We start from the raw sequence: 23,724 nt of genomic DNA on the forward strand, positions 1-23,724 counted from the left end.
AAAGCAATTCAACGAAGTACACTTTATAAAAAAATTGTCTTTCTCTGTTACGAGTTCAATGTAATATTTTTTTAAACCAGTGTTTAAATTTTCATTGAGATGGTTTAAGTATGGATTCATGTAATATGATCGTAATGACTTGCAAGTAATTCCACATTCCTCAAGCGTTTCTTGCTTTTCAGGTTTTGGACGTCATTAAGAATTAAAGCTACTAGTTAAATGTATTTGCAGACCTGATGCGTATTTAGTGCCAAGAATGGAATCATATCAAGGTGCAATAATAATTTTTTATGTTTTAATTAACATGATTTAGGAAAGCAAAAAGCACATGAGGTGAAAAGCATTTCATAATACGGGAAACTCCTGAAAAAATATGTTCCAACACTGTTCTTCTTGTGAACGTACACGGCGCTGATTTATCTTCCACTTTTCTTTATTTAAAGTAAACGGCCTTTCTCTATTTCAAACCAGAGCCCACTTTTTCCCTTTATGTTTATGGAAGGGAGACTACATTTCAGTATAATTATTTAGTAACTAAAACTTTCTGTAACATACTCAAGTATATAAAAACAGTATTTGCATTCACTAACTGTTAAAGTAGTCCCATTTAAAAAATATTCCGATTTTTAAAGAGATATAAGAAATACAAAAATATAAAAACAAAATATATAAAAACAATATTTGCATTCATTAACTGTTAAGCTATTAATATTTTGAAAATCGAAATATTTTTAAAGAGGTATAAGAAATATTAAGAAGAATTAGTCTTATAAATTTTCTTTTCATTAAAATCAGTGTGAATAGCTCTGAATTATAAATATGAGGTGCTACGTAGCTATTAAACTTTAAAAATTTTGTTTTAAATGTGTAATTTTAAGACATGGAAAAATTTTCTGTTCTATAAATTCAAAAATTATAAATGTGAGAGTGTTACATACGCATAAATTACAAACTGAAAAACAAAATATTTTTACTATCATAAAGGTAATCGCAATCGTGGGAGCTGAAATGTTATAGACAGAGCCTCGTAAAACATGGTAGCACAAAAATCAGAAATTCAAAAACTGGAATAAAAAAAAAATTTCTTGAATTTGTATCGTTAAGAAAAGAATAAATAATATGCTGCAACTATTATTACTATGTTGTAGTTTGACTAGAGAATTCAATCGCAAACTTTTCAAAAATTGTAAGTTTTTGTTGAAATAGTTCAGTGTATTCAATTTCTTTATCCATGTTACCTATTGGACTTTCTTCTTCTTAACCGCTTAACGACCGCGCCCGAGATATCTCGGGAATAGATGCCGTGTCGATTTTCCTATGAACAAGTTAATTCGAGTGCTGAAAATTTTATGGATATTTAATGCCATCGCCCGTAATATCGCGTGGCAATCAACACTGCCATGAACATGTTTTCTTAGCTGCACATGTCCAAGCGGTTTTTGTGATTACCCGCTAGAAATGATTACCTTCGAACGGTAATGGCGGTATTATTGTTCAGACTGTGATGTGCCGCTATGTGTTACACCATGTTTCAAACTGTACCATACTGTCAATGAGATTTATAGATCGTAAAATGTATTTACTTGATTTTTACTTTAGCTCTTATTAGCTAGACTATAGTTCTGTATTACTTTTAGCTAGATTGTGTTTTTCTCGGCTGCTTCATTGAAGCTCGAGTTGAATTGCTGCCATGAACCATAATAAGTATCCTGTTTTTCCCTCGAAAAAAAAAATATGCGTCTTACAAAACAACATCTAGTGATATCTGTAGAGAATAAAAATGGTATAAAATAAATCAGGGATTTTCGGATAATTTCTAATATAAATGCCGTCATTAAGCGGTTAACCGAAGGCCAAGAAGCTAAATATTATATTAAATACTTGTTTTATTTTTGTACTCTGGTAAAAATGCTAGTTAAGCTTCTTGTTTGATCATTGCTTTATATTCTTAAAAAATCTGAGCTCTAAGTGAATTTGACATTTTAAGTAAGTAAGTTTTGAAATGTCAAACTATATTTTTTAATATCAGCTTTAAATCAGTTACATGCGTTGTAGTGTGTCAAACTGCAATTAACTCAGCTAATAAGTATAATTTCCTATGTAGCTATTTTCGCATATCATGCATGAATGCTCTAGTACCTTATTTCCCTTTCGCAGTTACTAAATTCCACTAGATTGCGCAAAACGTTCTCTCTAGAAATGTCTCGCCAGAGTATGCAGAACTTAAATCATGACAAAGCCTTAAGGCAAAGAGGGTTCAAGTTCCGCGAAATATCTAATTTAATATACTTACTCAGAAATGATGAGTCATTGAATTTTAATGGCTATTAAATAGCTATGCCAAATGTAAACAAACGAAAAGATGAGTTTAAAAATTAATGTTTTTTTTTTTTTTTTTTTTTTTTTTTTTTTTTTTTTTTTTTACCTGCCGAATTTTACGATGACAGTTTTCATCATAGAAATTATTTTCCTGAAAATCGTGACTTATTAATGCCAGTGTGAAAACGTTTAATATATTATCACAGGTATCGCAAATAAATTTAGGAACAATAAGAAATGATAAATAATTCCATAAATAAAATTAGGTGTTAAACAGTACATACATGCACAGTGCTTAAAGTTGCTATTATTTCAATTCTTACCTTTATCTCTAAACATAATGCTTCAGTATATTCTTCTAGACTTGAACAAGTGTGGACTGAAATGATATTATTTAATGCTAGGCAAAAAAATTAGAAAACTCATTTTATCCTGGCGTCTTCCATTTTCATTAGATTGACTATTTCTCATATATTTAGGGCTTTCTTGTGGCGTAAGACATCTTAGGGCCTAAGATTTTCTGTAACAAACACTCTACTTCTCGTAACTAAGGGGAAAATTTTAAAACGTCTTTCAGGAAAAAGCCATTTTTTTTTAAACAGGCATTCTTTTTATTTTTCCGCAGTTTAAGTAAAGAAAGTGTGTCATATTTTTCTCATGATTATAGATTGTTTTAATCATTTATAGTCGAAACCTCCAACAGACTATATAGGTAACAGTAGCCTTCCCTTTTAAAATCTTTTTCTTTTTCTAAAAATTAGAAAATTTTTTAAATCCTATTACATGGAAAGCAATTAAACTTAACTCAGATCTATTAAATTATGTGCTTAAACAACTATTACAAACCATTTGAAGACATGACATCCATTTTGCAAATAAGTAAATGTGAGCAAATCAAACAAAGCATATCTAGGAAAAGTAAATTCACAAAGCGAATGATATTTGAAACGACTTGACTTTTTAACACTTTAATCAAAACGGAGAAGAAAATTTTATTACACTGCCGGCTATCATATTACTATCAGGAAATCTGAAACTTAAAGCCTTTTTGAAATAATTGTTAATGAGGCCATAGCACCTGAAATATATGAATGATTTTCTTTAATTTTATTTCTTTAAGGACTTCTTGGCTGATAAATACACAGAATTTACATATGTTTTCTTGATACTCATGATTTAAAAAATAATAATTTGAAAATGTTCTAAAAATTTCAAAACTTTTTGTTCAGAGAATTTGAAGTTTTAGAAGGATTCAATGGGTATAGCTTTTGAACACTTCCCTAAATTTATTTCCCAGAATATATGTAGTTCACTGAGCGTAATTTTAGAACTATTTATTCCATTTATAACCAACTATCTGTCAATCCATTTAGTTATCCCTTAATTCCTATATAAACTAAAATAATATAAATCAGAATCTGAAATAGCTGAAAGCTGTATACAGCAGCTTTAATCATGAGTACAGTTCTTCCTAGTAAATGCGAAAGAACATTTTCGTTCTTGCGTACTTAAACTTCGGCTCTTAAGATTTTTTAATAATCATCTGCACCAAAGGGTTGATACATCCGAGTGTTAGATGACAGAAAAGTGGCAAAACTATTTTCCTTGGGTCGCAAACTTTACTGAAAGGCTTTTCTTCTCTTATGTATAGGTAGAATGTTTTTCATAAATGAATGAATATTATCTAAACGTTAACGTGTTTTCAAGGGTTGCAGCTACGACTGATTTTACAAAGAACGGTGAGGCGCTAGATTATAATTCTGCGCAGAATACTGGAGCTTATTTGCATCCTGCCGCCTTGAAAATATCTACGTTTAAATTAACAATAATCGCAAAGTTAAGGCACCTCCGTATACGTATTTTGACCGCATTTTTTTTTTTTTTTTTTTTTTTTTTTTTTTCCCCTTGAAGGATGTTTAACTTATATTTGAAAAGCAGGATAAAATAAAATAATTCCGTGACCATAGATGAATTTTCCGATATCTAAATTAAAAATGCTGACTAACTATTACTGATATCAAGGTGTTCGAAACAGAATCCTTAGGTATAGATTTGTGAAGTGAATGATGTCATCTTCAGCCTCCACCCATTCGAAGAAAAAGCAGTAGGTGAGAGGGCTGCTATTGGCCGTTTTATCTACGCATGCCCGCGACGACGCGCTTCTCCTTCAACATGCGTAGGCCCAGGCTAACGTTAAAAGCCCCGGTCCCCAACGCCAGTCCTTTCATCCGGTTATTTGACGATCGCTACTTACGACCATCCTCACGCTCCGGAACCCGGAAGATTTCCATTGGCAGCAACATGTTGGTCCGACGTGCAGTGTACGTGCAAGTGTTGGTAGCTTTGAGCTTGGCTTTAATTGCCCGAGGAGCTTACCTGATCGATTTTTCGAGAGTTTTTCATCACAACTTGGCCAATGTTAAAAGGGAAGGTAAGAAAATCTTATTCCACAAGTTGCATAAGAGCAAAAACACTTTACAGAGAAATACAAGCATACCCCTTCAGTTCTACTAATCAATGATATTGCGGAACTGGCTAATACTGTTGCTCAAAGTTGCGGGCCGCTTGAAAGTTAGGGTAGTTGAAAAATGACAGAAACAATTATTAATCACACATGCATGAAAAACATAAGAAAACAACGTTGAGAAATATAGTTTGAAATTAAATATCAGTCTGGCCGAAGTTTTCATCCGACTGGCATTGTGGTCTGAAATTATCTATTAATTTTTCTTAACTCGCGCTTCAAAATAGGACCATAACTTTGAATAGAGTAAATTTTATTATATAAAAATACAATTTTTCTTCGAGAGTTTTTAATAAAAGCGGAAAAATAATACTAGTCAGTATGCTATATTTAGTATGGAACACTTTTTAAGAAGTTCTTTCACTGAAAATGAAAAGCTTGTTTTGTGTAACACACAATTTCGAGAAAATTAGTTTTTATACATAGTTATCATTCAAACCGCATACTTTCAGGGTTTATAATTACGATCAACGCATGATTGTTAAATCACGATATTAAACTGAGTCATGAAATTTTAGAATTACCTTTCATATTAATATTTCTTATTTTTTGCCGCTTTCCAAAAGCCCCCGAAAATCTGTGCAAATCTCTGCTTGAAAAAACGGTATTAAGCCTAAATTATTTCAAAATATTAGCAAAATTTCTTTTCATTTCTTTAGATTTTAATACTATACTTAGCAGAATTGAGGTGTTCTGAAATTTAATTTATTATTTTTGAAGAGGAGAAAATACTTTTTTTAAATTTTTCTTGGCATCTTGAATTTAATTAAAATTTCCGCTTACATAAATGACTCATTACCTAATAGTTCATTTTAATGAAATAAAAAACAAAAAAAAAGTAGAAAATGACTTTAAGAGATTTGGATTTTTTTTAGATTATTCATGTAAGAATACCTTTCATTTGATAAAAATGCTGAAACTTGACAAAAAGTATTATTGCTTACATAACTTTTCTTGTTATAAACATTCTTACACAAGACAAACTCTTTTTACCTGAACAAGTTCGGTTCTTGAATATTTTTAATTATAAACATTTTGTTGAACCTTTGAATCCTTTACAGATTCTAGTGAGAAATTTCTTACAATATCCTACACTTTTTTTAAGTTTCTAATTTCCTTAAACCCCGCTATGCTTGGACGTTTTGTAAAATGTAACTTTTATTTTAAATCAATATAACTTATGGGAGCCTTAAGTATCAGGGTTAATTATTTAAAACCACGCTGCATGTACATGCCGAATTTGTGACAGACAAAATTTCTAAATATTCAACCAGGTAATTTAAATGAAAAAAAATTAAAATAGTGCCTCAATCTTTAGATTCTGAAGATCTTTCTGCTCTCTCAAATCATATGAATCCTCAGTTTACAGAAAGAATAGTAATCATCACTGTGGTAACTGGGCAACATATATCACTGACAAAAACAATAAAATAATAATTATTAAATCTGGAACAATGTGGAAAAAAACAAATGAGCATGCTGAATTTAAACGAAGTACCTATTAATGTGCAACTTCATGTAGTTCTAAAATAATACTTAAAAGTGTAAAATTATTCTTGCGAAAGGGTTACTTTTAATTTCAGAGTCATCCGGAGGCTTACGAATTCTCCGTACTCGAATCACTGTATTCTAGAATTTTTGCTTTACTATAATACAAAATATGTTTTTAGCTATTTTAATCAGATGATCATGAAGTGGCCTTCCTAAAGGTAAGTTTGTTCATTCAGTTGATTGAATAGCATATAAAGGTCTTGCCTTAAGACAAGCACTTTTTACTATAACTGATGATTTGTCTCAATGAAATAAGAACTTAGTAATATTAAATTGTTATCAGTTACAAATTTTGTTCCAAATCTGCAACTTTTAGTTACAAATTATTCATGTACGTTATTTTAGCATGTAATGGTATAATGAAATATTTCAAATATCATGTGATGAGGATGATTCTAATCATATTTGCCATATTCTGTATTGCAGATTCTTAATCTTTCACAGATTGAGCTGAGATCGCAGAGACAGCGATAAATAACAGTCATAACCTCATATAAATGTATCTGTTGAAATTTCTCTGCTCAGATGAAATATTAGTGTCGATCTTTTCTATTTCGAAATTTATTTTAATTTTAATATCATTTAATGGGGAAAATATTGTGAAATTTACTGTTAAACTGAACTCATGAAATTCGCCTTGAAATAGAAGTGCACATTTTCCAGAACTTCCTCAATTTATTGCTTGGTTTCACTACATTAAGGGCAAAATGAATTTAGGGCAGTGAGAACCCCCTACACCGACAATGTTAAATTGTCCATTTTGGATGTATCTTTTCTCCAAATCTGCTGTAGATACACGCTTGAATTTTTTGCTGTAATTGAAGTGCATCTATCTCATTTTACTGAAATCAGCTTTTGAAATACTTTGAATTTTAGAGTAATTTATAGAATATTGTATTAGACATAGTAAAATTTAGCACTTTTCTCACAAAACAAATTTGTGTAAATTTTGTTTCTAAATTTGTCAAAAAAATCTCATTTCAGTAAATATTAGGAAACCTAATAAATAAGCTATAAAAAGTTTGCATACCTGTGTTCATGAGAAAAGGTACATCGAATATAAAAAAAATCACGTTTGAAGAAAAACACGTTTTTATGTAAAAATCCTCATTTATCAAAGCATTCGATGACAAATTAAAATTACATGTCTTACAATTCTAATTTTCATAGAGATTAAAGCATGGTATTTTTGGAAAGCTAAATGTGTAAAGAATTTGAAAATGTAAAAATCTCAAATCCTTTTTTTGAAGATTTTTGGATTCCATCACCACTTAAATAAATATACTTTCAGTAAAGCAGAACTTAACAATTTATGTTCGTCGAATAAGTTTTCAAAATTTTAGTAAAATCTGATTGAATGAAATGCTCTGAACTTGAAATATGTAAGCGTGTTGAAAATACATTTTCTCAAAGTGTTCCGCTATCCAACTGCGGTGCTCTCCTCGCGTAACATTTGAGCAAGACACATCTTTTGAGAGCTAGAGTGTGCTAAATATATTTAATAGTAGTAGAGAGTAGAATATGCCAAATAAATTCAATATGATACATTTTTGATGAATAATATTAAGTCCAGTTTACTAACATTAGCTGATTATCCTATATTACTTATAGATTTTCTATGTAATATTTATTCACCATAATAATGCTATTTCATCTCTGTGATAAATATTATTGTCTCTGTAGTGTTATTTTTTATCACAAAATCATAATGCATTTTCATAACAATTTAAGTGTTTAAATAGCTTTTAAGTCCTTCAGTCTTTCGCTTCAAACGTTTAAGCCTCACATATTCAGGTAATCTTAACTTTTTTACAAAATTTGTCTGTTAATTTGACTTTAGCACAGAAAGTGAAATAAACGAAAAGGATTTTTTATATATTTTTTAATATATAAAAAATCCTTTTCGTTTAATTCTTGAAACGCAAAAACCAGGGAGCAAAAACGAAAAGGAGATATATTTCCCTCACGAAAATAAAATACACCAATAATTTTCTACACTATTGCGTTCATGTAAACATAAACTATATTACAATAATTTTAAGCCACGTATAATATGATAGGATGTAAATACATTTATTTACTTTTAAAATTCTTTTAAGCGTTATTCTGAAGAACGGTAAATTAAGTCTTTCTCATGGCGAACTTATTTAACTGAGCTTTCAGTTCATTAACTGGTTTACATGCACACCTTATAAGGTATTTCTCCCACTTTCCTAGCGTCCTTCGTAGTGTAGTGGTTCTGCACGCTGAGCCGGTATTCCAGAGGTCCGTGGTTCGATTCCTGGAGAAAGCGGTTGCTAATTTTTCATCTCTCTGGCTTCCAAAAAATTCTAATGTCTCTACAAGTGACACCCGAACTAAAAGGGTTGGGGAGATGATGATTCTCCGCACCCAGGATTTGGCGACTAGGTCTCCTAAAACCCTAGTCGCCGTTTAAAAAGGGGAGTATATAAGGTATTTCTCCCACTTTCCTAGCGTCCTTCGTGGTGTAGTGGTTCTGCACGCTGAGCCGGTATTCCAGACATCCGTGGTTCGATTTCCGGCGAAGGCGGTTGCTAATTTTTCATTTCTCTGGCTTCCAAAAAAATCCTAATGTCTCTACAACCTAAATGATTATGCAAAACTGATATTTTGCATAACACAACTGTATATGTAATTTTCGTTTTTAAAAGCAGGAAAACTCAGACGTCATTTTAAGTCTGATGTTTTTGATGTATATAAAAATGTAGCCAAAATGCATCTACATTAAGCAGCAAAATGCATCATTTTATATTATACGTATGAATATATTTACTTTCCAAACGTTTCTTTTCCAAATTTTATTTAAAATACCACAGTAATTTGCTGATTTTCATATTATATAATAAAGCTTCAATCGTTAGTAAATTATATAAAAAAAAGTGTCAGCTAAAAATACTACGCTCTTTTACAAAGGGACAATTTTAAAATACGTTTAACTCATTTTAATTCTTTCTATAATTTTGTACTAAATTTATATAAAAAAACGAAAAAAATTTCCTTTCAGAATCAGATCTTTAAGTAACAGAAAGGGCTCAAAGAGTCAAAGAAGCATATACTTAAATCCCCTGAATATATATTTCTTAATAAATGTAAGTCGAAAACGGGAAAAGTGTATATATTTACGTTTTTCAATCAAGGCTATTTTCCCCTAAGACTGAACTTTTGAATACTTCATGTATTAATCGAAGCAGCAGTAACGCATCCAAGCAGCAGTAGCGCAGTAGAGAGCTTCGTAAAATTCCCAAAACTCATGTTTCCAAAGTCAGGAAAATGCTTAGAAAACGCGATAAACACAGTAAGGAAACAAGAATCCTTAAAAGAAAAAATAAAAGAAAGCAAAAAGCTACATAAGAGTCTACATAATAATATGGTCCAAAACAACATTAAAAATCTAAAAAAGGGGGAGGGAGAGAGAGACACAGAAAAGAAAAATATCTGTCGTTATAGCATACCCGTAGCATTTTTTGTTTTTCTCTAAATGTATTTTTTCACTATTTAGATACATTATATAAATTCTATCCATCAAACAAATATTACAGTTCATATTATATCACATCTTTCCAAAATGTACTAAGCAAAACATTAAATTTATTTCCAACAAATATTCTATTAAATCTCTGATTTTCTTTAAAAATATTTTTTAGGTTTTAAAATTCAGAAATTTTACAAATTTTTGTGCTTCACATGTTAGAATAAAAATGTGTTCATTTAAATGTCTGTGCTTGTTTCTAAATATCCTTATAAATTTAAAGTTATTCAATGGAAAAATTTTATGTGCTCTTGAACATGAGTATGCATGCAATTGTCCATTTGTATGATGAGTTACGGCAAAACTCGCGAAGGTTATCAGCCTAAACTCAAGGAACCTGGTTCACATGAGAAACACCGTGAAACTGCCCAAGCAACCAGCTCATTCCAGCAGTGTTTGAGCCCTGGTCGAATTAGCAGTAGGTAGCATCGGTCTTATATATTCAGCTACGACGGTATCTCATACCGAAAATAGAATGGAAGCTGAAGAGGTGGATATATCATTTGAAAGGACAGTTTAATTCTATTCTTTAAAATATATCATCATAAATTCAAATATAATTCTTATTTTAGCATAATAATAACAAAAAAGGTTCGTAAATGAAATTTAACTGTGCAATAATATTTGTCTAGAAAACATTCATATTAATTAAAATGATATGTTTCCTATATTTCCCTGTCAAAGACGTCATATTCCTTTTGATAAATTAAGTTTGGGTTAATTTTGCTAATTAATAAAACGTCTCAGTTGCATAAATTCGTTTATTTCCCGCAATGATTCAATTCTAGATTTAATCCTCCAACATGTTGAATAGGAGAGCTTTCTTTTACACCGAAGCAGGAAACTAAAACAAAATCATTAAAGTTCATAACAAACCTAATTACACTGGGTTTCTTATCTTTACGTATCCGACAGTTAAAAACTGAAAAGTAGCATAATACTATAAAAAAAGAACTTTTTTTTTTGTATGGAGAAATTCCTTATTACATTAACTGCATGTGCTGGTCATCATCACTTCCTTACGAAGATGAACCCTCCTCAGACAGATCAGTCTTCTCGATTCATTACATTTCGAAGTTCTTCTTTCACTGCTGTAAACGTTAATATGTATTCAGAATTCTTCGTTAGTATTTCACTTCTTCGGATTTTAATATTCTAATTTATCTTTGTGTTTTTAAAAGGTATTTCTTCCACCTTCTTAGCAAGCCTTCGTTGTGTAATGGCCAGCATACTCGGCGCGTATTCGAGAGGTCCGTGGTTCGAGTCCCGGCGAGGGCATTCCTCATTTTTCATGTCTCCTGCTCCGAAATACTTGCTTGCAAACTAAAAAATAAGAATTTTCAATGTTATCAATGCAATTGGACTTCTAATTAATTTATGTGGAATGCTCTTTCTAGGAGCAATTATTTTGTTACATCAAACACCTTTTCAGCTCATACGTTTTGATATGGCAATAAATGCAAATTTGCCACATATATTTTGTTATTAAAAAACAGAAAGCACTGTAGTTAAGAAACTTTAAGAGTATTGCAAAGACATTACAGAATGCTGCATTTTAAGAAATCAATGTATTTTGCTTACAATAAAATATTTTTTCTCTATAGCGATCTCGAAAGTTTTCTTGCTGCGTATAAATATACTAATGAAAAAGCAAAATATACACCTTTTTTCATAATGTGTTCATCTACCTTTTAATTTAACTACCTTGGCCATGGCTCAAAGACGTGTTGAAAAATAAACTTTATTTTGATTCCCGACATTCCAAAAGTGCCTCTCGTAAAGCATGAACAATCTGTGATTCAGAAGCTTGGGCCCCAGCTGATCAGCTCCATCCATTAATTCTTTTCGGTTGGATCAAGCTTGAGTGATCAGGAGGGAGAGCATTTGCATGTTATAAACTTATCTGAATGCTTGTTTATCCAACTTATTGCTGCTTGTTATTTGTTACTTGTTAAAGATAGCGCCATGATAGGGAATAAAATGTTTAGATTTTACATCGCTTGAGAAAGTGGCGGACATCTCTATGTATTGAAGAGAATCCAAAGAAACCTTTAAAAACGCTACCCTTTTATATTACACGATCTTGACAAAACAGATTGGTTAACAGTTTCTACTTGCTTGTGGTCCACCAGCGGCATAGCGGGAAAATCGCTGAACACCGGTATTTCGTTCTGGGTTTCGAATCCCGAAGAACAGGCTGGCTGTATGGGCGTTTTTGTGACTTTCTCCATGTGTAACTTATATACAAGTCAGTTTTCCTTAGACGTCATCCATGAAGGCATTCCTCCACTTAGGCAGATAGCCCTCGATTGCTTTGCCATAATCAAATAAACTAAGCCAAACATACTGCTTGTGTCCTTTAGGTATTCTATGATTGACTGGATTGGCTGAAACTGTGATTAATTAGATAAAATGCTCGATTTTATATCTGTGAAGTCTGGTTCCTAAAGAACTTTTTAAGCTAAAATAGTGTCCTCTAACAAATTAAAAAAGGATGCACCATTAGTGATATCGAGTACTATGTGTTTGCCATGGAACGATCACAAAACTTGTGCATAAGCTGAAAAACAAAATTATATTTATTCAGATATGTAGTCTATTTGCAGAGTTTTCTCCAGTTGTTTGCAAAACTGCTCGTCAGCTTGTACAAAATATAAGAATAAGTGAAATGCATGCTCCACATTTCTCATGTTCATTGCCAACGTATTTCATAAATTACATATTAAAAAAAACACATGCGGTGTAGATGCTCAAATTTTTGTTTCAAAACAAGTCTTTAAGACACGTTTCTTTTCCAGCAAATTTCTCTTCATCTTTTATCAATTAAATTATACTAGCTATATGTAATAACTACTGTAGTTGAATTATCATACTAATAAGAATAATGAACACAAAATGAAAGTATAAACTGCATTAAAGCAGCACTTTATGCAGAATTCAAGGTAACAGGCGAAAAGTTCATTATAATATTCAGCGCATGTAATTGATTAATAGCGCATTAAACCTTCGAGGTAAAACGTTCTGTCTGAAACAATGAAGCATAAAATTGATTACCTATCAAATAAAAGTGAAATACTTGTAAAAGACAATAAATGCCTTTAATAAAAAAATTGCTTTCCTCACATAAGTTTAACGAGTCTTTAATTCCCAACGGACGACTTAAATGTTTAAAAAATGCTTTTTCTGTGTGCACTTTAACTTAGGCTTTTTATTCTTTGAAGCATACATGTAGCTTTCTCAATTTACGATTTTCTAAAAGATGAACTTCATTTTCAGGGTTTTCAAATTAATAGCCTCTCACTGAATTCACTTTCTTTTCATTTGTTTTAAAGGATTGACTGTAATTTTTACAGAGAAACACATTACACAATTTTATTATTTAAATATGTTGATATAATCTTGGGACGTTCTCTCATTATGCATTTAAATAAATATTTTTGAGTAATTTTATCAACCAGGACGGTTACTATTGTTTTTAATTAACCAGTTATTTATAATTTTAGCCTTTACTATAATTTCTTCTTTCCGTTTCCTCATCAGAATGCAAATCATTTAGGCAGTATAGAAGTCGTGGGTTTGGGGATGTAAGACAGAGCGTGATTTCTCCGCTTCGCCAGCTCTGCTAAGATTATAATTCTTCGTCTTTGCCTTATTGCTGCCGACATTTAATTGTTACGCCGGTGAGAAGTTCTGAACCAACTTAGAGTTAAAATCCAGTGTGTGGTCTTTGACTACTAGGCTTAGTATTGAACTTATAATTGTAACTCTCGAATTTGGCTGTTGGTCGTTCGGACCCTGATCTCACCTATTCACCTGTTACTTTAAGTTACATCGCCACAAATGGTGGCTGTTTCTGTGAACACGAGACGTGCATTTTATGTAAGTTCTGATTTGATACTACAAACACAGCTGTAATTCATTCCAAGTTTATTAGGTGTTTGACACTAGTTTGCGTTACCAAAGAAAATGAAACTCTATAAATTACTAATTAAATTCTCAACAGTTCTGACAAAATTACTTCTGATAAAGAATGCAGGACTTACAACTTCTTTCGATAAAAGAAGTAATTTAATTATAATAAGGAAGTTTGTGTGAAGGATAATTAAGTTCATAGGATGCTTGAGCTCATAAGAACATAAGAAGACTAAGTAAACTTTACACTTATTATTATTTCAGGTATTAATGCTTACAGCATAATGTTTTTTATTTGTTTAATGTGTACCAACCCTCTCCTTTCACCCTGCATTTGATAGTACAGTTACAATTATTTCAGTTGCACTAGCAATTGTAATTATTATTAAAACTTGTTCTGAGGTCAGCAGTAGTAAGCGGTTTACCAATAGTCCAACGCCATTGATGTATTTCTGAATGAAACTTCAACTAAATTAAGCTTTGAATAATCAATTTATTTCTACGAGTCTTGGTGCGATTCAAAGCAACGGTTTTCATTATGCGGTTTGGCATTTCACTAACAAAGGGGTACCGGAGTGGCTTCGCATAATTTCTACTTGAATGATTAGCTTATCCTATCTAAATTAGTCTTGCGCCCTTCCTACTCCTTTCTTTTAATTAGAATAAATATATTCTGGACAGGTGTATGTATGTGGGGACGGCGGGCACCTGCCCGAAAATGTCCTGCTTTATTCAGAAGCTAGTGAAGAGTTTTGGGCCTGGACTGAGATTCAAAATCAAGGCCTTTGGAATCTTGATTTTTTAATCTAAGTCATCGTAGTTTTGAATCTACTTCATTTTGATTTTGTCTTGATTTCCTTTGTCTTGAGTTTGAGCCCCTGCAATCTTACCCTACAAGCATGCAACGTCTTCAAGGACTGATGCCTGTTACTGTGATGTTAATACCAGCAAAGAGCTTCTCATAAGTAATTAATAATTAGTTTTTAAGGAAACATTATCCATCTCTGGTCTAAACTAGCAGTGACCAGATGGAAAATACCTCTGAATATCGGTAGTTTTTCTTGGGAAGAACATTCACATTTAAATACGGGGTCAATAGTTTATCTGTAATTCAAGCTACATACTAATAATGGTAAGTGGGAAACATCGTTAAGTTTTGATAGTTTATCCCAGTTTGGCTGCGTGGCGTTTTCAATTATTCTGTACGAGTAATGTACATCGTAGGCAGTTCTCGTTAATAGTCCTCTACGAAAATATGAAACTCTTTCTAAGGCGGATGACTTTCGAAAGATTTCAGTGGATGGATGATTAAAGTTAAGGTAAAGCAATCGAAGGCTAGGAATCTTCTAACTTCTAGGGCACTACATACCAAAGATATTTTTCCAGAAAATGTATTGTCATTGTGATGCTTCTAGCGAAGAAACACACTCGCCGTAATCATTTCGTTTTAACTGACTCTAAGAACTATATTTCTTAGGTTTGTTATTTCAATAAATAATGAACAAAATACAATGGCACACTTTAAAAATTTTTATTATCCATTCTTATTTTGAAAGCAAGAAAGCTGTCAAATAAAAATAAGAAAGAGTTAATTGAACGATGGCTCCTAAGCAACACTGGTGCACATAGTGTCTTAGAGAAAATTGTTTGGCTCATGCTGTCCTATAATGAAAAAGATCCCACTTCCATTACATTGCTGAAGGAGGTAAACTTTTTTTAATTCACTCTTCTAAGCGCAAGTACATCTTATTTATATGGCAACTTAATTAAGTTTTGAAATCATACACCAAGGTTTACAGCAGTAAACAAATATGCCCTGAGTATCAGTAATTATAGAAGCTATAACATATTGCCGATGTTACGGATACTAAATTCAAACCTAACACTTCAACTTATAAATTACAAGTAACGAATACACTTATATAACACTTTTAAAACTTGTCCGAAATGTTTTTATTTTGAATTTGCATTCATAACATTAAATAAACATAATATTCTTCAGTTCATGATAGCTATTTTCATTAGTAATTTTTATATGTTTACAGCTTTAAAATTATTTGCTCAGGTTTAACAGTTTCAAGCTATTTTGACAGATATATAATCTCTATTCATTCCTTGTGATTTCGTAACATGTAGGTTCAAAAGCATATACAGGTCATTTTCGATTACACATTTTGAAAATAATATACTCGGCACTAAAGCTATGAAACTCCACATATACACCTTTTTCTCCACACTATTCCATTTACATTCATGTCACATAGAATTTACGGCTGCATTTTGTAGGCATTTGCTACAGTTATTTGTGAAACTGTCTCCCAAAGGAATACTTTTCTGAAATGTTTGGAGATGGAAAATTGGATACATTGCGTAGACGGAAGACGGTGGAAGACTTCTTAAAATTTTGGTGATATTCAAGGGCCAGAAGATCCCCGGACCTAAGTGCTCTGGATTTCTCCTTTTAGGGACACTTGGAAGATAAAGTTTATGCAACCCGACTGGAACGTGAGGAACGTGTAATGGAGGAAACCGCAGACATAGCCTCGGATATCCTTGACTATATCATGCAAAGTATCCATCTCCTGCAGTGCAGTGCTAAATGAGATGGTCATTTGGCAGGCATAATATTTCACAAATAATTTTAGCACTGCACACAAAGTGCAGTAGTATAGTTACGTGGCATGTATGTAAATAGACTGGTGTGGCAAAAACGATGATATAAAAGATTTGCAGTTTCCTTTTTTTTCCTAGCACTGAATATATTACTTTCGAAATGGGTAATCTAAAATGCTCCACCCTATATATCAGAGACATTATCAGATATCACCGAGTAAATGGTGTTTCGTCAAAATGCTGATATTATGAGTGTCTTATATACTCGTCATTTACTGTTTCAATATTAAAACTTGAAGATATTTTAAAGCATATAATTTAGAATAAATTAATATTACAGATCGTATTTACACAAAATTAGAATTATAAAGGATATGAACGTTCCCCCATTGGAACCCATGTGTTATTGAAATCAAACCTTTAAAAAATACTTTGGTTTTGTTCTTTTCATTAAAATAACTTTTAAAAGCAATATTTGAAAACACCGATTTCTTGGATCTAGAATGCTTACTAGAAGAGGATTTGCTCTAAAATAAGACTGTAGATTTTTCTTTTACGAAATATTTATACTGTCAACATAAATCTTGATTCATTGCTTTCGCCCAGTGATGCATTTTGTATTCCTACTTTAATATACTGTTGGCGTTTCGAAGCACAATATTTTGCTGACAAGAAAAGGGAGGGGTACGATGTTTAGTATCATGCCCCATACTTTGTGCCAAATATTACTTCCATTCTTTAAGTATTTGAAAAATCAGTATATTATTTATCTGACTTGAAACTAAATGGTTTAAATTTTCTGTAACGGATTTGTTTAATTTAAACTAATGGCTTTTTTGCTAATAACTCTTTTATGGTCTATATTTTGGAGGGAAAAAAATTTATTCTAAGAATTTTTAATAATTTTTGCAATTAATTGAAATGCGAAAGTTATTTAAAAAACGAAAGGTTTAAAATATTTAACTACATTAAATAATTCATTTCAGCTCGTGGTTACACACCTAGTATTATCAATAAATTACTAAAATATATTTAAGACTATGTACTGTATTTCTTAACGTCTTTCCGCATGCCTTCGTGGAGTAGCTGGAAGCACACTCGATGTATATTCGGGAGGTCCGAAGTTCAAATCCTGACAAGGGCACTGCAGAATTCTGCAGTTTCCTGGCATCGAAAAATTCTAAAAGAATCCAAATGTAGCGCCTGAACTAAAAGATGGTGGACGGTAATTCATAACCGCCACGATTTGGACAATTGAATCCCCTTATATCCAGTCGCCCTTTAAAATGGGGAGTATATAAAGTATTTTCTCTCACCTTTCCGCTTTCCTTCATGGTGTAACTGGAAGCAAACTCGAGGCGTACTCGGGAGGTCCAGAGCTCGAATCCAGGCAAGAGCACTGCACCTTCGTACATCGATATAATCTAATGAATCTACAAACATTACAACTGTTTAACTTTTTTGATTTTCGATATTTACACTTTATTTGGTATTCACTAAATTGCGTGATTCGTAAACTAGTCAAGACTGTAAGCTCACGTAATAATTTTCTATAGTCATTCTGCGAAACATTATAAGATCTAAATGGGCTAGAAAAACTGACAGAAACCGGAGTATTATAATCGGCCGTGTCATAGCTGTTAAGACTACCACTTTAACATGTAATTTTATCCTGAAATGAAGTCTTTTCTACGTTAGCTTCCGATTTGAAATTTTGCTTCTTGACATCTTCAAGTTATACTATTTGTTCTGTATAGCCAAGTGATCTATGTAACAGCAATAACAACAAAGATCTTTGTACTACGAATTTGGCTGTAATGTAAAAATTATTAATTAACTTTTTTAATCTGCTTATTTAATTCGTGATTCTGCCATTTTTAGTAGAATTGCACATTATCAAAATAAGGGAAACTTACCTTTTATTGATTAATATTAGTAATGTAAAATAAGAATTTTTAAGTACTGTGGTAAAAATTTCATTAAAGCGTAATTTTGTTGCTCTTAATTATGCTGTCTATAAATCATGAAGAACTTTATGTTCTTAATTTCTAATTTCTTACATTTTGCACATCAACAAATCATCATCGTCAAAATTTCCATTTTGCAATGATTTATATCTGGATGAGAATAGATTAATATACCTCCATTCTAGGCTTCTAAAATTTTGTGTCAGTGCTCCTCATTAGTGACTTAAAGGAAGGATTCGAGATTCACAAGGGTATTAATTAATTCTGCTCTCAATAACAGATTGTCCTTCAATAAACTTCAGCTTTATCTGTAGAAAAATATCATCATTTATAGGATTGTAATAGAACTCTCAAATTAGATTTGATTACGTAATGGACAAAATGGGTCGCTGTTAATACATAGTAATATAGTCAATTATTTTAATCATTAAGTATACGTACTTAACAGTAAAACTCTCTTTCGCATTCTCAGAGGAACCAGTGGTTCAAAATACAGTATTTTTTTCTGAGGTAATCGCAAGCAGATATTTTAAAACGGAGAACATCTTCACGGAAAAAAAATTGTCACCTAATTTTTTTTTTAAATTCGTACTCTGGCATTTAGCATCGTCTACAGCAAAATACCAAAGCTAACATTCTCAAAACCAGTAAAAGCTCGCAATAACACTAGAGTTTAAACACTTTTCCATTTTAATTCTATTAACAAGCGCTATACAGTTTTAAACAGCAGAAATTTCAATTAAATAAAAAGCAAAATTGAAAAATTATTTTGTGCCTACAGATCAATATATGCGAAATGCTTTGTGAAAGCTCTGTGGTTGTATTAGTTCAAAGTTCTTTAGTGGATTTAGTTTTTCGTTCTGAAAACATTCCTCTTCGAAGACCTTCAGATAAAATATTATATTTAAACTAATCAAAAATTAAGAAACTTTCAAATAAAATTTAAATATTTCACATTAAATATAAAAATATTATAGTACAGAAAATTAAGAACATCCATTACAATATAAAATAATGCATCATTTTTTTTTTTCAAAAACGTTTGAATACACCATATATATGACTTTCTGCTTGCCAAATACACAAGCTCTAAAAGTCATTCTTAGCAATAGTAAGCATCCTTGGTATGAAATTATTATCTGCAAATTAAATCTTCGTAAGCTGAAGGATAACTTCAAAGGACTAATTAATCCATTGGTTTTTATATTCACGACTCAATATACGTATCTCAAGCAAGATTTGCAGAAGTCATTTATTTTCTCTATGCTTGTAAGACAAAAAGGGTCTATAATTCTAATATATGGAGTTCTCTTTCTCGCTTTAATATTGCTTTTCTCTTAGAAATTCTAAAGCAGAAAGATAATCTTTTCATATTCAAATGGAGCGATGAATAAATCTGAGATGAGCTAGAGGCAATATTTGAATTTTTCTGCTTTAGAAAAAAAAATATGAAACGTTTTTTCCAATTTAAATAGTACCCTAAAAGAGCCTTCAATGAGAACACAAAATGTCTTTCGAATGTGTATTCACTAAATGTTTCATCTTTTAGTAATGTTCCGTTCGAAATATTTTAATTCAAAATAGTTTAAACACTCTTGATTATTTTAAAAAAAAGCACACAAATTGCATGCGGTATTAAGCATAATAAATTTTGTCTATAATTCACGTGTACAATAAGTAAACCTTTCTCTGCCTACAATAAATATTAATAATACAGAAATTCATTTAGAATAGCGATTTATTTTATTTACATAACGAAATCAATACATAGGGTACATAAAATGCCAGTTCGTTAAATATTTTCTAACTAAATGATAAATTAACGGCAAATATGCATAGCTTTTCTTTATCCTTATTTGCCTTCAGATTTTAAACTTTAATTATATTGTCATTAAAGGAAATATTGATCGTCTCAGATTAATCAGTTTTGTGAATTATCTATTGCCTGCATTAATATTTGAAGTTCTATAAATAGCTGTGTTCAATGTATTTTCACGAAACTAAGTCTTAAACATTTTAACTTCATAATCATGAATGCTTAAAAAGGTTAGAAAAGTAGTCATAATTGTAAGTACATCGTTTATTAACAGTTTCTTTCTAAAATATAAATAATGGAACATAATAAGTGATCTGTAAAAGTAGTTTCTGAGATTTGTTGGCATCTATGAATCTTAACGTTGTAAAGCAATAACTAATATAGCATTACATCTTAAAATGATGGCACCTCTTTTTTTCCATTCTAAACAAGAATATAACTTTTTCTGGGCTATGAATTCAAAGTTTTATTGTAATTTTAAAGCAGGTAACATAAATAATAGTTAACTGTATCAAAAGAAAAGAAGTAACATCACAAAACTGTTTTACATAATATTTTTAAAAATTTTTTTGCTCCATGAGAGCAAATCAAATCGGATAGATTCAACGCATAGCATTAAAAAAAATAGAAAATCTGTGACATGAGAAAAATAAATAAACATTCTTGAGTTTGGCTTCTAAATAAAATTTTAACAGAAGTGCTTAAATTTTCAATTTTCTAGGAAACGAATAGTAGCATATTTTCTAATATTAGTTTATCTGAATTACCCAAACACTACTGGAATGTATTTTAACAAAGTGAAATCACATTTTAATTCAAATCTTCATCTGTAATCCAGATTCAAAGTTTAAGCCTTAACGGATTCTAAGTACTGTGGATAGCTTATCCACAAGGAAGTATTGGAATACAATGATGACCTCAAGATGAAGACGAATGGGTTACATAATTAAAGATTATCATGTCGTAGGTACTTAAACGTACATGTGGAAGGACTCCTGATTCCAGTAGCTGTTCTTCATTAAATTTGTATGATGAGTTCTGTTTATATCAAGATCGTAGTCTCCTGCATTTCTATACAAAGTCAGCTTAGTTGCTTCATACTAATTTTCTCTTAATTGTTCTTGTTTACCAACTGGCTTAGCACCCGTTTAGGATACACCTGAGAAAGCTTTTTCATTAGTTCTGTACGCATAATTGTTCGATAGAAAAAAAATTGATCGGGTTAATTTATTTACTTAATTGCAATAATTCCAAATCGTCTTTAAATTTTCTGCCAATATCTCAGCTGTATATTCAACCTTTCTGCTTTATCTTATTAAGAATCTGTTAGGATTGAAATTATTTTGCACATAGAATAATATTTAAAGTTTCAAATGTTATTATTAAATTCAAAATTGTAATTCATTGTCAGGTCTTCTGGAATCTAACAACATAAGACATGAATGCTCACGTTCGCAAGTAATATTTATGATAAATTGACAGTTTCCAATAGATTTTCAATATCATCTACTCAAGAAAGAAAATACGGCAGAAAACGAAAATATTTCGAAGTTCTTAAAATTTGGATATGTTACAAATAAAATCAAGCTGCATCGAGTAGTATTATGCAAAAGAGTGGCACTGCCATCTCATACATCTCATAAATACGATACAGCTTGTAGGGATTTATATTTATTTTAACTAATAATTTAAAATTTTATTTAAACGTTCTATAAGTCTTCATTCCCCTAAGTGTCCGTGCCAGAATAGGTAAATTTTGTAGCGCGCGTGAACGAATGCAAATTTTCTACTTTGAAGGAAGCAGTTAAAAGCCGAGTTTCGGTAGGAGAAAAGGAAGAGTTAGGCTTTAGCCGCCATCTCTGCCGTAGGCACGTTTGCTTATTGCTAGTAGAAGTGGCTTAATTGTTTTTATCTGTTGCTACTAGCTTCGAAGGGGGTTTAAGTTACGGGACTTCGCTGAGCCCTGTAGTCTAGGTCTATCGTTTATTAATATCTTCAAATTTTAGTTTAATTACCTGATTTTCAGTACCGCCCAAGCAGAGGCGAAGTTTGTTAGCATCGAGTTGACGCATTGTATATTTTCAAAGGATTTAATAAAGGGTATTTTAACTCTTCTCTTGCGTAGTTTCCTGCTACTCCAGTTTCAGATAGAAGTTCACCCACCTGGAATCTATAAGGCCAAAACCAACTGTTTAGGAGAGAGTCACTATTCAATAAATGACTGTATATAAAACAGTTTTGAGATAGACAAAGTATAAAATTAGTTACAAGCGACATTTGCCAGCAGAACTGCGGTATAGAGCAATACTGCAACTAGAAGTAGATCAAGGGCAGTCTGACGTGAGATGGCTAAATCTCAACCATTCAGCGGTAAGCCGCTTGTGAGACCAATTTCTAGCTATTGGTTAAGCCTCTCGAAGACCAACCGAAGGTAAGCCAAAAGTTACTACTTTTTGCTAATGACCGGTATTCGCAATTAGTGTCGGTCGCAACAGGTCTTCAGCCCGATCTCAGTTTAGATCCGGGCTTATTCCTGCAACAGGAGGGCAAGTATTAGCATAAAAGAGGTCTGTATGCTAAACGACCAGCATTATTAGTCCCGCCACCGAATGCAGAGCTTGAATTGGGCAAGTAGTCATGTAAACAGGACTTAAGAACAGTTGAGGTCTGTTCTGTTCTCTTATGAGTGCCGCTTTGTTTTACAGAGTGATTCTTGACGTGTTTACGTATAGAGAGAAGCAAGCGCTCAATGTATTTCATCTGGCATACGGAAAGGAGATATTTATGCAGGAGGCAGTGTATTTGGAGGAGTATCTTTAGGTGGGCACATGGACCTGTATATTCTGCCATATCAAACTCTCAGGGCTCAGAGGTACAGATATTACTGGATGGTATCAGATACTATTGTTTCAGATACTATATCAGAGGTGGATACTATTGTTTATCCGTATGATTCTGCAATTGGCGATACCTTCATTTTACAAGCCGAAAATGCTTGGCCTCACACTGCTCTCTTCATACACCAATTTCTTAAGACAATAATCCAAATGGAATGAACAGTACGCTTTTCCCATCTTAATCCAATTCAGCAAGCATAAAACGCTTTTGAGAGGTGTATTACTGGCCTCTTACCCCCTCATCAAATTTTAAATAGGCTTAGAAATGCTTTACATGACCAATAGGCATTGCTACACATGCCGCTCTTTGACAACATCCAAAGAGCATGATACATCGTTGTCAGGCTTGTGCTGCTGTTTGGGTTGATCCTATTCGCTATTTTTTTAAAGTAAGAAAACAAATGCAAAACACTTTTTTTGTTCCACGAAGTATTGCATGGTAAGTAAATAACTTGTAGAATCATTAGGTTTTTTGAAGCAGGAGACATGAAAAATGAGCAATGCCCTCGCTGAGACTCGAACCTGGATTTCTCGTATACTCGCCGACTGTGCTACCGTTAGATCACGAAGGCATT

At 31.9% G+C, this 23,724-nt stretch overlaps 1 protein-coding gene across 2 annotated transcripts in view; it reads left to right on the forward strand.

The window, feature by feature from the left end:
• Window positions 1–4,512: 4,512 nt before the first annotated feature.
• LOC118187878 (IDLSRF-like peptide) overlaps window positions 4,513–23,724 on the forward strand; it is a 215,603-nt gene continuing 196,391 nt past the window's right edge. Inside the window, exon 1 of one of the 2 annotated variants that reach the window (XM_035358165.2) lies at window positions 4,513–4,750. In XM_035358165.2, coding sequence (XP_035214056.2) covers window positions 4,621–4,750 — 130 coding nt within the window. In that variant the 5' untranslated portion in view covers window positions 4,513–4,620. The remainder of the gene's footprint in view (window positions 4,751–23,724) is intronic. The other variant, XM_035358164.2, reaches the window with a different exon arrangement.

This window comes from Stegodyphus dumicola, chromosome X1 (assembly GCF_044657685.1).
Source record: "Stegodyphus dumicola isolate Sdum_Otavi_A_Nest chromosome X1, ASM4465768v1".
Lineage (NCBI taxonomy): Eukaryota > Metazoa > Arthropoda > Arachnida > Araneae > Eresidae > Stegodyphus > Stegodyphus dumicola.